Source organism: Giraffa tippelskirchi, chromosome 12, assembly GCF_054371585.1.
Source record: "Giraffa tippelskirchi isolate mGirTip1 chromosome 12, T2T-mGirTip1v1.2.pri, whole genome shotgun sequence".
In the NCBI taxonomy this organism is placed as follows: domain Eukaryota; kingdom Metazoa; phylum Chordata; class Mammalia; order Artiodactyla; family Giraffidae; genus Giraffa; species Giraffa tippelskirchi.
Window position 1 is genome coordinate 95,752,370 of NC_137286.1, and position 16,469 is coordinate 95,768,838.

The following is a 16,469-nucleotide window of genomic DNA, read 5'->3' on the forward strand; positions in this document are numbered from 1 at the left end:
ACAAAACTCCCGTCTTTGTGTTTGTCTTCACCTCCTAGTTCTCATCACCACTCACTACATTCCAGCCATCCATGCCATTTTTCTAGACTAAAACACACCAAGCTTATTCCTGTCTTATCTGCTCTTCTGTCTGGAGTGATCTCTCCCAGGTGTCTGGCCCTTTGCTGTGATTCAAGTCTCAGCTGAAAATTACTCCATCAGAGAGTTCTACCTGAGCACACAGTCTAAATTAGTCAGTCCCTGTTTTATTTCCTCTGTAGCATTCGCTCTCTCAAGTTATCGTGTTTTTGTTTACATGTTTATTGCCTGTCTTTCCACACTGAAAGCAAGTATTTCACCACTTCATCTGTGAAGCTTCTTGGATACTTGGATAGTGTGTAACAGTTCACATTGTAGTGGCTCAGTAAATATTGGTTAAAAAGCATGAGCAGAAAAACGACTGATAACATGGAAGTCACAGTACTCACTTGAGTTCTGAATGGTGAAAAAAACACAAAAGACAATAAGCAACTGTAGCAAGTGATAATTAGCAAGACTTGAGAGTTACAGTTCCTTACCTTTAGACTTAGAACTAGAAAATAATATCATTAGCAGGAGATTATTATTTGAATTAATGTTAGCTTTTTTCCTCTTATTAGTGAAACCTGTCTCCTGGACATTTTAGCAGAGCAGATACAGCAGTTGTATCTGTAAGCTGAAATTCTGGCATGGTTTATTAACAAATTTATAACAGTGACAGTGTTAGCAGGGTACAACAGTGACCCAGTGAGTGTCAAGAACAGCAGTTCCAATGATCTGTAACATTGCTGCTGCTGCTGCTAAGTCGCTTCAGTCGTGTCCGACTCTGTGCGACCCCATAGACTGCAGCCTACTAGGCTCCTCTGTCCATGGGATTTTCCAGGCAAGAGTACTGGAGTGGGTTGCCATTGCCTTCTCCGTCTGTAACATTAATAGTAAATAAATGCCAGATGTCAGTCTATAACTAGGAAACAGTGTTAAACTGCTTCTTGAGTCACAGTGATGAACATAAAACAGTTCCCTTTTTAGAGAGTTTTATGTGGTGGTTAATTCACCAAGGAATTTTGAGTATGTGAATGGGCTGAAACATTCAATATAAACCTACGTACTTAGGCTTTTGAAAAATGGCATTTGCTTAAATATTTTCACTCAAAACAGGTTAATATTTTTCATTGTGGATGCGTCATAGCAGAAATACGTGACTATAGGCAGTCCAGTAACATGAAATCTCCTGGTTACCAAAGCAGGCACATTCTGTTACGTCCAACGATGCAGGTAAGGCATGTTTAATTACAAAATACTTCACATTTCATTTTGAGTTTTACCTGTTCAGTGTTTTCATGTGTTTGTATGCCCAATTATTAATATTTTTTAATTGTTATTTCTTTCAGACTTTAATCTGTGATGTACATTCAATAACAAGTGATAACCATAAGTGGACTCAGGTTAGTCGTTCTGTTGTTTTTTTAATCCCAAACAGGTAATAGTATAGGGTGAAGCAGTGCTTACTAAGTTAAGCAAAAGATATTTCCTGCTCATAATTTTATTTATAAATAAAGTATCAGGTTCATTTATGAGCTTTAGAATTTAAGGGTCTTTTCAGTTCAGTTCAGTGGCTCAGTCATGTCCAACTCTTTGCGACCCCATGAACCGCAGCACCCCAGGCCTCCCTGTCCATCACCAACGCCCGGAGTCCACCCAAACCCATGTCCATTGAGTCAGTGATGCCATCCAACCATCTCATCCTCTGTCGTCCCCTTCTCCTCCTGCCCTCAATCTTTCCCAGCATCAGGGGCTTTTCAAATGAGTCAGCTCTTCGCATGAGGTGGCCAAAGTATTGAAGTTTCAGCTTCAACATCAGTCCTTCCAATGAACACCCAGGACTGATCTCCTTTAGGATGGACGGGTTGGATCTCCTTGCAGTCCAAGGGACTCTCAAGAGTCTTCTCCAACACCGCAGTTCAAAAGCATCAATTCTTCTGCGCTCAGCTTTCTTTATAGTCCAGCTCTCACATCCATACATTAAGCGTCTCTACAAAGATACATTAATCCTGTAAGAAACTAAATCAGTTGATTTCCATTTGCTTTAAGACATGGTAAACTAGGGTGAGGTTGACCTAATCTACCCAGTGTGAAACTTAGTTTTGAATCCTCTCTTAAGTAGAATGTTTTATTTGCACAGTGGATTCAAATAGATGCTGATATTCTGTCATCTTGAGTTCTAAAGCACCCCTAACCTGTCTTTTTGCCATTTGTACTGCGTAGAGCCCTAGGGACCAACCTCTCTTACTCAGAGAATAGCCAGGTAGTCCTCCAGTGCTGACTCAGTGAGGTGCCCATTCACAAGGGTGCTCCTTTATTTCTCTGTTACTATAAGAAAATGTCAGTAATGAAAATTATTCTAGCTGTGAAATAGGATTATAAAATAAGACTGAGTTCATCATTAACTGTCAAGCATTGTGTTGTAGTTTGGACTGTAATCTTTCCATTTGTAAAGTTAAAAGCTATTAAAAGAATATTCCAGAACAAACTCATTGGTTATCTGGAGGTTCCAAGGGTATTGATTTCTCACCCTGGTGATTGGTAGATAAAGAGAGAGGCTGTATCCTTTATTTTACCTTTTCAAGGAAAATTCTTCAGAAAAATTTCATTTTCATTTGAAAATGTCATCAACCTGAAAATATTAATGAATCTAGACAGCTGTATTTCGTAGATGTGAGAAACCTATAGTCTAAACAAAAACTCCCTGACATCTAGAACAGTGCCTCACATTTTGTAGATGCTTAGTAAATATTTATTGGGCTAACAGATAGGCATTCTTACAGTTTGACCACTTTGTCCAAATTACTGAAATTCCATTCATGGTGTCATGCTTTTCAGTTTGTAAAGTTTACACACTTAAGTTGGTACTTGAAATACTACATTTTACTCCATTCCTTACCAGAAATACTCCCAGGAATATTTCTAGACTAAATGATATGCATGATTTGAAAATCTTAAATCGAGTATTGGTATTTGCTCTTACCCATTTCAGGAAGACAAACTTTTGCTTGAGAGCCAACTGATTCTAGCTACAGCAGAACCACTGTGTCTTGATCCTTCCGTAGCTGTAACCTGCACTGCAAACAGACTGCTCTATAACAGACAAAAGATGAACACACGTCCCATGAAACGGTAATCACCTTTGTGGAAGGATAGACCAAAAGAGAGCTAGAGAGAGAGCTCTGAATTTTGCCATTTATCATATCTTTTCCCTCTAAAGAGTAAAAGTGTAAGAACTAGGATTTTTTTTTTTAATACTCTGCTTTATATTGAAATGATACGTTCTGTGCATTCTTTTGAAGAACAAACTACCTATAAATTCATAGTCTGTTCACCAAAAAGAAATTCTGCGCAGAGATGAGTATGAGAATAAAGAATAATTTATCCCTTCCTAATATCAGTGTAATTTTTGTGAATGTTACCTTTAAAAAAATCAATTTATAATTTCTTTTACAGATCTGGGGAAAAGTGATAGTAGTTTGAGAAGTCAATTTATAACTAAATGCCTTTTTATAAAATGGTAATTTGTCTTTGAATATTTTAGCCATCTCAATAAAGTAAAAGAATGCATATTAATTTAGACTGCAGTTATAGTTGGCTCATCATTAAGTTCTCTTTGAGTAACTGTTCTAGTTGTCCACTTTGGATCTTCTTCAGGTTTGAAGGGGCTGAAATAACCTACCCATTTTCTAAATTCTCTGTTTTACTGTTGAAGTAATTTATGCTGAGGAAAAGGTACAGCTTTGGAAATAGTGAAATAAGTCCATAGAGAATCCATCAGCAGTCCCATAAAGTGTCCTAGAACCTCTTTCCACATCTCTCCACACCCACTGCCAGTATCTTAGACCAAGCCACTGTCATCTTCATCTTGACTTCTGTGATAAATGCCTTCCTAACTGGTCTGACTGCTTCACCTTTGCTCCCTTTTGGTCTGTTTGCTACGCAGGCAAACCAAAGTAATGTTTTAAAAACCTCAAAGCAGATCATGCCACCACTTGCTTAAATTCCTCTAAAACCATCCCATTGTACTTCATGTTATCATTCATCTGCAAGGCCCTTGCCTTGCTCTTTGACCCCATTGCCTGCTGGTACTCTAGTCCCACCTATGCTTTTCTGTTTTAAAAACAAGCCAGCTTTGTTCCTGCCTCAGAAACTTTTAAAATTGTCTGCTTCAGATATTCATTCCCTGATCTCTCCACAGGTCGTTTCTTCTTGCCAGCAGTTTCTTCAGGGTCCTTCCGACCCTCCCCTGGTGTTGCCCTCCCATACCACTTATCTTCCCAGGACCCTGGTTTTCGCTCGTACTCTACCGTTGTTATCTGGAGTGGTCTGACCTGTTCCTTTGTGAATGTGTATGCGTCTTCCCTTCTTGCCTGTCAGCTCCATGGGAGCAGGAATTGTGTTCCTCGTGTTCATTTTTATCTCACCAGTGCCTGAAAACATTGCTTGGCAAGTGACAGTGTTCTACAAATATTTGTGATTTAATTATACATTTTTTAAACTGTTTATTCTGAGTTTCTTTTATTAGCTTGGTATATCAATAGTTCTAATCTCTTAATATTCCAGATGTTTCAAGAGATATTCCAGGTCCTCTCTGAATCGGCAGCAGGATCTGTCTCATTGTCCACCTCCTCCTCAGCTAAAGTTACTTGATTTCTTACAAAAAAGAAAGGAAAGAAAAGCAGGTCAGCATTATGACCTCAAAATTTCTAAAGCAGGAAATGTAAGTATATGTTTTTAAATGAAGTTTATTACGCCAAATGCCTTATTTTGCATTTTAAATATATTTATTTATACTGTTTTTAATTTTTTTAGTGTGTAGATATGTGGAAACGGAGTCCCTGTAATTTGGCTGTACCTTCTGAGGTGGATGTAAGTTAGTCCATGAATTGCGCTTATTTTCATATATAAGATTCCTAGATCTCACTAACAGTATCTTATACTTTGGGAAAACAAAGATTCTTATTACTACTACTTTTCTCTTTTAATTTTATTGAATGAAAGATTCTTTAAATTAATAGGCTTTACAGTTGTCAAAATTTTCACACACATGATTTTATATAATCCCATAATAACCCCTTTTTTTCCTCTAGTTTTAACCACTAGTTCATTCTCCATATTTGTGCAAAAACACTTCTTAAGTCAACTGTTCATTTTCAGAAGCTGTTCTTTCATATTACTTGTCTAAGTATGTAACTCCTTAATATAGATTTGTATTTAGAGCAGGAAAAATAAGCAAGCTATTTCCAAATGTATAAAAAGATGGTACGTATTACATAATATGCATAAAATGCCTCTGATTTTTTTTTCATAATATTTCATCATAATTTCCTGATAATACTTCTCACTGGTTAAATTTAAAAATTAATATTGGCGCAGTGGCCAAGGTTTGCATCCTTGAGTAGTATTCTTTGCTGGTTCGTAATGTCCATGAACTATAAATGAGCAAAGATAGGAAAGAGATCTTTTGATAGGAGGTCCCGTATTTCTTTTATTTTCCTGTTTCTCCTGTTTTTATTCATTAAACTCTCTAGAAGTGGTTAGTTATTTTAACAGATGTTTGCTCTGTGCATACTTCCTAAGCTAGCACATGTGTAAATGTTATTATCTTTGATTTTTAAAAAATTCTCAAAAGCACAAAGCTGAAAGCATTAGAAGTAAACTGTATATACAACTGAAGAAAGTAAGCCACATTATGTTTCAGTGTGTATCTAGCTATACACCCCTCAAGGAACACGGCCTAAGAAGAGATGTTTGGTGCAAATGCCAAAGGGAGGAATTGACTTTGAAGGCAATCTGGGTATATAAAGCAGCGCTTCCCAAGCCTTAATGTACATAAGAATCACGTGGGTTGCTTATTAAAATGCAGATTCCAATTCAGCAAGTCTGGGATAGGGCCTGATCTACAATACTTGACAGGCTTTGAGGTTACATAGTACTGGGTTCTGCAGACCTTGCTTTGAGTAGCAAAGCCCTAATACAAAGTTTCTCAGTCTGACTGATCAGTTGAAACATCTAGGATACCAGTTAAACATACAGATTTAAAGCCCCACTACAGTCCAACTTAACTGAGTCAGGTCTCCAGGGGAGGGACATGGGAATCTGAATTTTTACCAGATGCCCAAGTGAGTCTATTACTCTTAAGAATCGTGGTTACCAGAAAGATGAGAACTTTCAGTTCACGGAGTCTGGTAGAAAATACATGAAATATATGGTTTGAGTTTGACCAGAAAATGGAGATTGACAAAAATTTTACCAATTTTAATATAACTTCCCTAGTCTCTTTCTAGTTTTGTCCACACTGTTACGTGACAGTTCCAGTGAAGACCCAGGCAAAAGAAAAGATCCTGGTACTAATCACCTCTCTGACATCCCAGTTTTCCTAAAAGACAAATATGATACCTACTTATGGAGTAAAAGGAAGAGGCATTTGTGTTTATTACATTTGTTTAATGGCAAAAGAAATCCTTTTGTTTTATTGTAAAACCAGTTGGTCTAATTGAATATATATCAGGAGAATTTTAAACTACTTAAGCATAAATAGTTGGTGTTATTAGTGATTCAAGAATTCTTGTGCTAAAAAGCATATTGTATTAAGTTACTTACGTTTTTGTCTGTTGTCATAATACTGGTTTCATTATATCTGATGTCTCTTGATTTGGTTGTTTAGGTGGAAAAATATGCCAAAGTAGAAAAATCTATCAAGTCTGATGACTCACAACCAACAGTCTGGCCAGCCCATGTAAGTAACCACTTCAGGCTTCATTTCTTTTGATGCCATTTCTAATCTGGGATCTGAGTTTATTAAACATAAAGTACAATAGCCTTTACTTTGGGATCTCTTTCTGTTTTTAAAGAATGGCAGGTGGATTCTTTGCCACTGAGCCACCAGGGAGGCCCTCTTAGGCAGTCTGAAATAGGTCTACAGACCATGTTCCATGTGTCTTAATTGCTAGATTAAGGTAGTGTGTCATTTATTCCTGGTTTTTGTTAATTCCGATTATGTATTTTCAGAAAAGCGTATTTATTTGGGATGTTTTTTTTCAGGATGTAAAAGATGATTATATATTTGAATGTGAAGCTGGTAATCAGTATCAGAAAACAAAGCTGACCATTTTGCAGTCACTTGGTGATCCACTTTACTATGGTAAAATCCAGCCATGTAAAGAAGATGAGGAGAGTGATGGTCCCATGTCTCCATCCCAGTGAGTTCTGTTAAATACGTGTATTTGACCAAGTAAACCATCAAGAGTTTATTCAGTGACTACTGATGAGCTATTGATGAATAAAAATTTCCCTTTTTTGTTAATTAACTTCAGTTAGATTTGGCAGCAGACCTCAGTAAACTTAAATTGTAGTTACCATGTTGTCCAAGAGTTCTTTAAAATAGTAATTTCTTTTTTAAAAACTATGCTTAATTATTTTTATATTTGCTGTAAAAGATGTATGCCTGTGCTGTTCCTTTGGGTATATTTATATGTTGCCACTTACGACTTTTGGGGGCTTCCCTGTGACTCAGACAGTAAAGAACCCACCTGCAGTGCAGGAGACCTGGGTTCGACCTGAGTAGGGAAGATCCCCTGGAGAAGGGAATAGCAACCCACGCCAGTATTGTTGCCTGGAGAATTCCATGGACAGAGGAGCCTGGCGGGCTACAGTCCATAGGGTTGCAAAGAGTCAGACACAATGGAGTGACTAACACTTTGACTTTCACTTATCAGTTTAACCTCTGTGAGCATAAAGTGCTTCTGGCAATAATTCCTTTAAATGGGAAGCAAGTTTACTGTAAATGTAAAAGCTGTTTAAAATGCTTGATGTTTCAGCACTGCCTGTAAGGACACAGACTCAGTGCTTCATGTAGTTACTGGCTCTGGAAATATATTTACATGGGACTTCCCTGCAGTCCAGTGAATAGGACTCCACGGTACCACTGCAGGGCCAGAGATTTGATCCCTGGTGATGGAACCAGGATCCTGCATGCTGCGTGGTGTGGCCAAAAACAATAGAAAGCAATATGTATAAAGTTGTTCCTCGTTATCCATAGGGCACTGGTCCTGTGACCCCTTGGGTACCAAAATCTGTAGATTGTCATGTCTCTTACATCGAAATAGTATATATTTGCAACTTAGGCACATCCTCCCATATACTCTAGATTTCTTACAATACCTAATACAATGTAAATGCCACGTAAATAAGTAGTAAATACAACTTAAATGTGGTGTAAATGGTTGCCAGCCCATGGCAAAGTCAAGTTGTACTTTTTGGAACTTTCTGGAATACCCCCCCCCCCCAGCCCCCAATGTTTTCACTCCATGGTGGTTGAATCTGAGAATACAGAATCCACAGATATAGAGGGCCAACTGTAGTTGATCTTCCTAAACTTATGGGCTGCATATGTTTACTACAAGGTACCCAGTATTTAGTTTTGTTTTAATGTTTTATTAGTTCAGTTCTTTTAGTCAAGTTGATGCTGTTTTGAAAAGAAGGAAAAAGAGAACCTGAGCAGAAAAAAAGCAAGAGCCAGCTCTATGTTAAATCATAACAAAATACGAGTTGAAACTATAGCAGAAAGATGGATTTTAAAGAAGAACCTCACCAATACCTAAGTAAAAGTCACTAGGAGGAAACAGTAGCAGTCAGGGGATCCTCAGCTACTATTTTGCTTATACTTAGTAGAAAGACCAGATATTTTGATTAGCCATATTTTTTTAAGTCTTCCCTTTAGAAACACACGTTGGTCACTTTAAATAGTTACTAACTTTTCTGAAACACAGTGGAATGACGTATGATCTCTCATTAAAAAAAAAAAAATTGGTTCAGAAAGCCAACTGATTATATTTGTTTGACAATTAGAGAATTGAATTTTTTGCCTTTTACTTCAGGACATTGCTGCAGAAATGCTGCATGGCTTATTACCTTCCAGTCATTCTCCCAGATTCATAAATTACTTGATTTAATAGCTATAAAGTTAAAGTTTGAGCTGCATTAACAAGTCTTTTCTTTTTTTTTTTTTTTACATTTTATATTTCAGCTTCTCCACAGATGATCATTCAAATTGGTAATTAAAAAATAAACAAACTCACTATTTTAATCTGTTAAGAAATCATATATATGTCAAATTCTTTTAAAAGAGTTGGTAAAGACTTCATTTGAATTGGCGATAAACTCTTCTTTGTGAAAATGTACTCTAAGGTCCTGCTATGTAAACATTAATAATGACTTCCAAAATCAAAAGTTTAAAGCGAGAGGAAGGCCACAGGCCTTGCACAAGGTAGTTCAGTGAATTTTGCTGTAGGACAGACACTTGTAAGGGTGTGTAGCACTTGGCAACTTTCAGCCCCAAATAAATCTCCCTTAAATTAAATCAGCCAATTTATTCACAGAATTATTTGGTAATGCATGCAAGACTTGGTCATCATTTAATATTTTTAAATGTGTTTTCAATATTTTTTTCATGATATCTTGATAGATTTTAATTCTCTATTTAAAATTACTAAAATCCTTCAAAAGCAATCTTGAGGCTCCTTAAAACAAGTCTATTTAATACTTTTCTCTTTTCTTAAAAAACAATTTAGGTTCGTTATTGGATCAAAGACCGATGCTGAGAGGTAAAAATATTTGCATCTTTATTTTTGATTAGATGGATATGATAAATTTTACTCTTGTAGGATAGAGAAGACTCTGTTATATCTTAGGTACTCCTAGGATATTTAAATAGAATTAAGAAAGTAACAAAAGGATAATGTTTAAAATACAGCTTTATTTTAAATAAAACTTAGATATATCTATCGTAGCTAAGGAAAATGAGTTTTTGGTAGTACTTTAATCAGAATATAAGTCAGAGTCAGTGGTTAATTCTTTCGGCTGCTTATTGGTGAAATAATCCCTGTAATTTTATATTAGGGACAAGATACTGAAAGGATCTTTAAATTGTTAATTAGTAAAATGTTTTCAGCTTTAGCTTGTTACTGAAAATATTAAAAGACTGTGCTTTTATCAAAGATAAATTGTCTAAATTTTAATTTTTGTGTTATTTTTCATAGAAGTGTTTCATTAACAGCTATTCATTTCCTATGTAATAAATTTATGTTTAAAGTAGAGTTAGCTAATCATTACTTGTTTTCCCGCTAATGTTTCAGAGTAGTCAATCAGTACCAGGAATTGGTCCAGAATGAAGCCAAATGTCCAGTGAAGATGTCGCATAGCTCCAGTGGCTCAGCCAGCTTGAGTCAGCTTTCTCCAGGGAAAGAAACAGAAGTGTGTTTGGTTAACTTTTTTGTGCTGTTACTTTTTCCTGCCTGATTGTTCTCAAGGAATCTGAGAAATATTAAGGACTAGTTTTTGCGGGATGTTGCCATCCAGTCGCTAAGTCATGTCTAACTACAACCCCATGGACTGCGGCACACCAGGCTTCCCTGTCCTTTACCATCTCCTGGAATGTGCTCAAACTCATATCCATTGTTTAGTTTTGTATTTACTTTTAACTTTAATTTTCTTTTCATTATTTAACTTTCTATAATGGAAATTTTCAAACGTGCACAGAGGTATAAAACAACAAGTGTAATGAACATCTGTGTATACTGATCACCTGCCTGGCTTCCATAGCTATCATTTTTCTGGGGAAGATTTAAGGGTGAAGCTTTGCTGTCATCTTACTCTGCTCTTCTCCTTCAAACTGTTTCTCCTTTTTACTCAGAAATATTTCTCCCTTTGTGAAGTTGCAGTCTTTTGAAATATCTGTAATACCTAATCTTTTTAAACTGTGTTTTCATCCAGAAGTTACAATGTTGTGAATTTGTGAATTTCTGATTTGACTTCTTTTTAATGAGTATTGTTAATGTCATTGTCTCTCAGCAGCCTGAGACCGTGTCAGTTCAGTCTTCAGTACTGGGGAAGGGAGTGAAACATCGACCTCCACCCATCAAACTTCCCTCAGCCTCAGGAAATAGTTCCTCAGGTATTGCATTCCTTAATTTTCTATAATCTAGAGTAAGAAACAGATGATCATAATCCATTTACTCATATTTTGATTTGCTCAGAATTTTTAATTGTAAATCTAAGAAATAGCAGAATTCATCGAATCTTAAATTGTAAACCTAGCAAATAACTTCTATATTTTTTTCCCCAGGTAACTATTTTACACCACAACAGGCCAGCAGCTTTCTTAAATCTCCAACTCCTCCTCCTGCTTCTAAGCCACCAAGTCTTTCTCGGAAGTCATCCGTGGATCTGAATCAAGTTAGCATGCTTTCTCCAGCTGCCCTGTCACCTGCCAGTTCATCACAAAGTAAGTTGTAACTTAAATTCTTCATTAACTCTTCATAAGCTTTTGCATTAGTGTTTCTTAAGATAGTTCTTCCAGTGAAATAGTGAAATCTGAATGTACTGTCTACCCAAAATGTGCAAGTTTTAAGAAGCTCCAGGCAGATCTCTTGTTGACTGTATGTATTATGTGTTTATTGTAATTGTATTTGTTTTTCTGTATTTATGTATGCAGCTTGTGTATACCTTTGTTATAGACTTGGCAACCTACACATCTCCTGAAAAAAATAATCTGATAGCTAAATGTAGCAATAAGATTCCAAATTATTTTTATACCAGTGTAACTTAGGACATTTTACATTTTATGTAAACTATGCAGCTGATATGGAAAAAAAAGTCATATGAGTTGTCGCTGCAGTCCTATCTTCGTAAATATAAGAAGTAAACTGAAAGCTAGTTTTTCAATAATACCCGTACACTCATTAATTGCTGTCAGTTACTAAAATGTGGGATGATCATAAAGCATTCTGAAGATAATAAAATGTAATTTTTACTACTGAATCCTTTTTTTTAAACATCAAGAAGAATTGCTCAAGAATCTTAGCATTAGTTTGAATTTCTTCAAATTAACAAGTATCTGAGATATTTAGGTACCAACTTGCAAATCAAAAAAGCATTCCAGTTTTTTAGATTTTTTAATAAATGACTAATATGTGCTGAAAGTTTTAGTACACTGCACAGTGACAGGGTGGTCTTCGCATTAGCTGTAAACATCTTCATCTTGATAGCTCAAAAGGTGTAATTTTTCTGCCTTCTTGTTTTGCACAAAGAAAAAATTTATAAATTTCCTGAAAGTCTTATTCACACTTCTTATGTTGTGGGTATGGATTATTATGTTAATCTACTGCACACAGTTGTTACTTTAAGTAAGGGTTGAGTGACAGCTTCTGGACATTCACATTTCTTTCCTTTCTTTCTGCAGGACATGAAAGCTAAAAAAGAAAACACCTCAAGAGCTTTTGGTTTTATTTTTCTGGTTTTTGTTTTTTTTTTATTTTTTGTTTTTTTCTTTAAAAGTTGATAAACTGTGCATACTTCATTCACAACAGATTTTCTATACATTCTACATTTAAACAGAAGTACACAGTTACTGTTAAAGATGCAGTATTATCTATCAAATACTTGCTTTATTACTGTGTTTTGTAAAATTTGTTTGTCAGGGTAAATTTTATGTGTTAGGAATTAAATATGTATATTTAGGTGCCAAATACGATGGTTAACTGTATGTAATTTATTAAATATGTTCAGAGTTTTATCTCAGACTGTTAACAGAAAATAAGCAATATTTCTAAGTGATGTCCTAAATTAGTGAAATCATAAATAACAAATATTAATTTAAATTCCTTTTAAAGTTTTTAGGCCAAAGATAGCATGGTAGGAAACTAACTTTTAAATGGGTTTTGTGATAGAATACGAATGTATATTTTTACTGTTACTGTAATAGCATCTCTGATGGCATTTGTAGGTGATATACTGCATCCTTAATTGTAATTGAGTGTAGCAACACTCATGTATCATGTGTAGAAATTAACACTTGCAGTTAACTGCTTTAAAAAAAAAAAACTGGAACAGACTGTCAGTGCTAAATAAGATTCCATTAACCTTATTTGAAAAAGGACTGGCCATTTATAACAAACTAGCAATTTTTATTTTTCTCAATGAGCAGGATCTGGAACTCCTAAGCCATCTACTCCTACACCAACCCCTTCATCGACCCCACACCCTCCTGATGCTCAGAGCTCAACTCCTATTACCCCTTCAGCTACCCCTACTCCCCAAGATTCAGGCTTCACCCCTCAGCCCACTTTGTTAACTCAGTTTGCTCAGCAGCAAAAGTCTCTGAGCCAGGCAATGCCTGTAACGACCATTCCTCTTTCCACCATGGTAACATCTATAACTACAGGAACCACAGCCACCCAGGTCATGGCAAACTCTGCTGGACTTAACTTCATCAATGTAGTGGGCTCTGTTTGGTAAGTTTGCATAGAAGCCCTGAAGTTTTTTTTTTTTTTTTTTAAGATAATCTCACCAATCTAAAGAAATTATTTGTGAAATTAAGAACAAATTGTATATTGTTGAAACTGAATGAAAATGGTTTCTGTGTGACTAGAATTTATCTCAACAAGTATATTTGAATTTTAGGTAGTGATACGTCCATTACAGGCACTAAGGTGGTACTACTGATTTCACGTTGACAGCAGCTTAGATTTTTCCTGTTGATCCTGTGTTACCATCTTTTAATCCATTGATGAATACATTACTCTACCAGATTATATTTTAAACCTTGGTAGATACATAGTACTTAATTTTTGCCAATCTCGCTGGTGATATTTAAGAGAGAAATATCTGTGTTTATGAAGAGATTTGTTTTTTAATCCAAGGATTTATGTAGCTGATTTTTCTTTTACAGCACTAGTCTAATGCTTTGTCTTATTCTCCTGCAGTGGAGCTCAAGCTCTGATGAGTGGTTCAAACCCTATGCTGGGCTGTAACACTGGTGCCATAACTCCTGCAGGAATAAACCTGAGTGGCCTTCTACCCTCAGGGGGTCTGCTACCAAATGCATTGCCAGGTGCAATGCAGGCAGCCTCTCAAGCAGGTCAGAATATTTGAAATAATAACCTCTAACAAAATTACACTCCATGCTTATGTAAAAATGTCATTTAAGTGATGTTAAACATTTAACATCCTTTTTTAATGAAATATTACGTTGAAAATATTTCCTTTCAAAAGCTTTTAAAATTCTGATACTTGAATTGAAATCCATCTGGCTATCAAATTCTCTGAAGAAACTTGGAAAGCCTGTAAGTCTTGGCAGATTTTATCTTTGACTTCCAAACATTATTATAAAAGTAACTTTGATGGTTACCAGTGTAGTCCTGCTCCAGGTAAAAGAAACCTATTTTGAAAACATATGTAAGCAAGAAAAGCAACATAGCATGGCATTTAAAAGCCTCAGTCCCAACTAAAATAAATAAATTTATAAAAAAATAAAAAAATAAATAAAAGCCTCAGTTCTGAAGCCAGACTGCCTGGATTAAATCCTTCTTGTGCAGCTTACCATAATTGCATAATCATAGCAAAGTTACCTTTGGGCCTCATTTTCCTCATAAGTAAAAGAAGGATAATAATAATACTTTACCTCACAGTTGTGAAGATTAAATGAATAAATACAGATGAGGTGTTTATGTGTGAGACTTGATAAACATTCAAAAATAACTTGTCACCATCAATAGTAGTAGTTTATTGTGTTAGTTGTAATAATGTAATTACATGTACTGGAAAAATGTTTTTAACAACTTGTCCTGCTTTTAAAGTTCTTTAAGAGAATGTATTGTAGAACAGTCTCATTTCTTACTACGGAAAAAAAAGATTAACAGAAAAACTCAGCACAAGTAAGAAAAACTTACTATGAGTTAGGAGAAACTTTCTATGACTTAGGAGAAAGAGAACCCAAAGAATATAATTTAAATATGTTTACTATATTGCTGTGATTTTCTAATTCTAGATGATATTCTTATTTTAATGTGTATAAGTATGCTTTAGTGGTAGGAGCCCTGGAAAATGAAATCAGTGTTGAATTTGGGATATTTTATTTACATGTAATTCTTCTAATTACTGGTAGCTCCAAATGCTTACTGTAGGGCCTGGAAGAAGTCACTTAATTGTTCCCCCTCAACCTCAGTTTCATCTGATCTAAAACCAGAGTAAAAGTATTTAACTTAAGTTGCTACTTACAAGAAATAAATGAAGTGATATGGAAATGCCTTTAGTTAGCTATAAAGCATTACCCGGATATCATCCACCCTTAAAGGGAGTTACCTCTTTTTTTTTTTTAATGAGAACTCCTGGAGGGGCTATCCATATTGTCACATTTTTATCTGATTACACTTTTTCCATTTTTCAGACAAGCCTTTCATACTGTTTTTTGTGCATTATCTACCCTTTATCTTTTTTAAATACAATTACCTGCTTAGAGAACTAGTTACCTTTTAAACTAGAGTTCAAATTGGTATATTTGTTGAGGAAGATATATACATACCTGAAGACTGCTATCAGCAAACTGTAACACACAGTTCAAGCTAAGGGTAGTTTTACATTTTTTAAGGTTTGTTTTCTTAAAAAAAGATGCGAGGAAGAACAAGCGACAGTCTCTGTGGCCCACAAAGCCTACTGGAAAAGTTTGCCAATGCCTGCTTTAGGATTTGCTCTGTGTTGTGTCACAAATTTGGGGGAATAAGTTCAGAATTAACAAAGCATTGTTTCCTGACTTTCAGCTTGATCCTTCTACACAAAATTCTGTGTTCTTCAGCATTATTAATATTAGCATTTGCACTTTAAGAAATAGCACAAAGCACACTGGTTCTCAGAGACAGGATTGTTATCACACACTGTTTAGCACTGAGAAATATAAGGAGATACCAATATGTGAAATGTATTTGCACAGCAGTGATAGTTTTATCATGCCTATGGTGTCTGCATGCTGCTAGATTACTTTTCCAGCCTGTAGTTTAAGTAGTTATAAAGAAGTCTCAGTTTATGAAATGCAGAATATAAGGTACATCTGGTACTTCACATCTTTGAATAAGATCTTGTTATCAACCAATAGTGATGAGATTGGGGGGCTGGTCTTAAGAAAATTTTAAATTATAGAAAATAAGCACATCTGTGCAGAGAGTACTTAAAATGTTGTATTTTTATAAGCTAAAGTATAAAGTACCTCCAAGTATGATAAAGTTTTAATTTCCTGTTTTAACCATGAGTTTTATTTAATAGGTGTTCCATTTGGTTTAAAAAATACTTCAAGTCTCAGGCCCTTAAATCTACTCCAGGTAAACCTGAAACACTGCTTTTGATAGTTTTTTTTGAAAGTTTTTATAGTGCTTTTTGTTTTTTAACCATGTATGTTTGCACATTTTAGCATTTGAAGTTCTGAGGTTGTTGAGAATCATCTAAGAGTATGATTAAGTGGATAAGCGGGAAAAAATTGGTACCCATGTACCACACTTCCGTTGGCTCTGACAGCCCTGCCAAATTAAGAACTAGTTCCAGAGGGGAGAGTTCACAGCTGCCAAGAAGAATAACTT

General features: G+C 35.5%; 1 protein-coding gene across 50 annotated transcripts in view; it reads left to right on the plus strand.

Annotated features, from left to right (window-relative positions):
* The window catches only part of SUPT20H (SPT20 homolog, SAGA complex component), a 34,189-nt gene that overhangs the window by 9,885 nt on the left and 7,835 nt on the right, over positions 1-16,469 (plus strand). For 20 of the 50 annotated variants that reach the window (XR_014071747.1, XR_014071742.1, XR_014071744.1 and 17 more), the window contains exons 8-22: positions 1,177-1,293; positions 1,410-1,463; positions 3,053-3,192; positions 4,627-4,783; positions 4,876-4,932; positions 6,731-6,802; positions 7,108-7,265; positions 9,092-9,118; positions 9,636-9,668; positions 10,200-10,317; positions 10,915-11,017; positions 11,189-11,347; positions 13,286-13,355; positions 13,827-13,981; positions 16,159-16,214. Coding sequence is in view for 41 of the 50 variants with exons in the window: in XM_081551753.1 (XP_081407879.1) it covers positions 1,177-1,293; positions 1,410-1,463; positions 3,053-3,192; positions 4,627-4,783; positions 4,876-4,932; positions 6,731-6,802; positions 7,108-7,265; positions 9,092-9,118; positions 9,636-9,668; positions 10,200-10,317; positions 10,915-11,017; positions 11,189-11,347; positions 13,286-13,355; positions 13,827-13,981; positions 16,159-16,214 (1,476 nt within the window). In the remaining 9 variants the exon portion in view is untranslated. Of the gene's footprint in view, positions 1-1,176; positions 1,294-1,409; positions 1,464-3,052; positions 3,193-4,626; positions 4,784-4,875; positions 4,933-6,730; positions 6,803-7,107; positions 7,266-9,091; positions 9,119-9,635; positions 9,669-10,199; positions 10,318-10,914; positions 11,018-11,188; positions 11,348-13,048; positions 13,356-13,826; positions 13,982-16,158; positions 16,215-16,469 lie in introns of all 50 variants that reach the window. The other 30 variants (XR_014071748.1, XR_014071749.1, XM_081551758.1 and 27 more) reach the window with 3 other exon arrangements.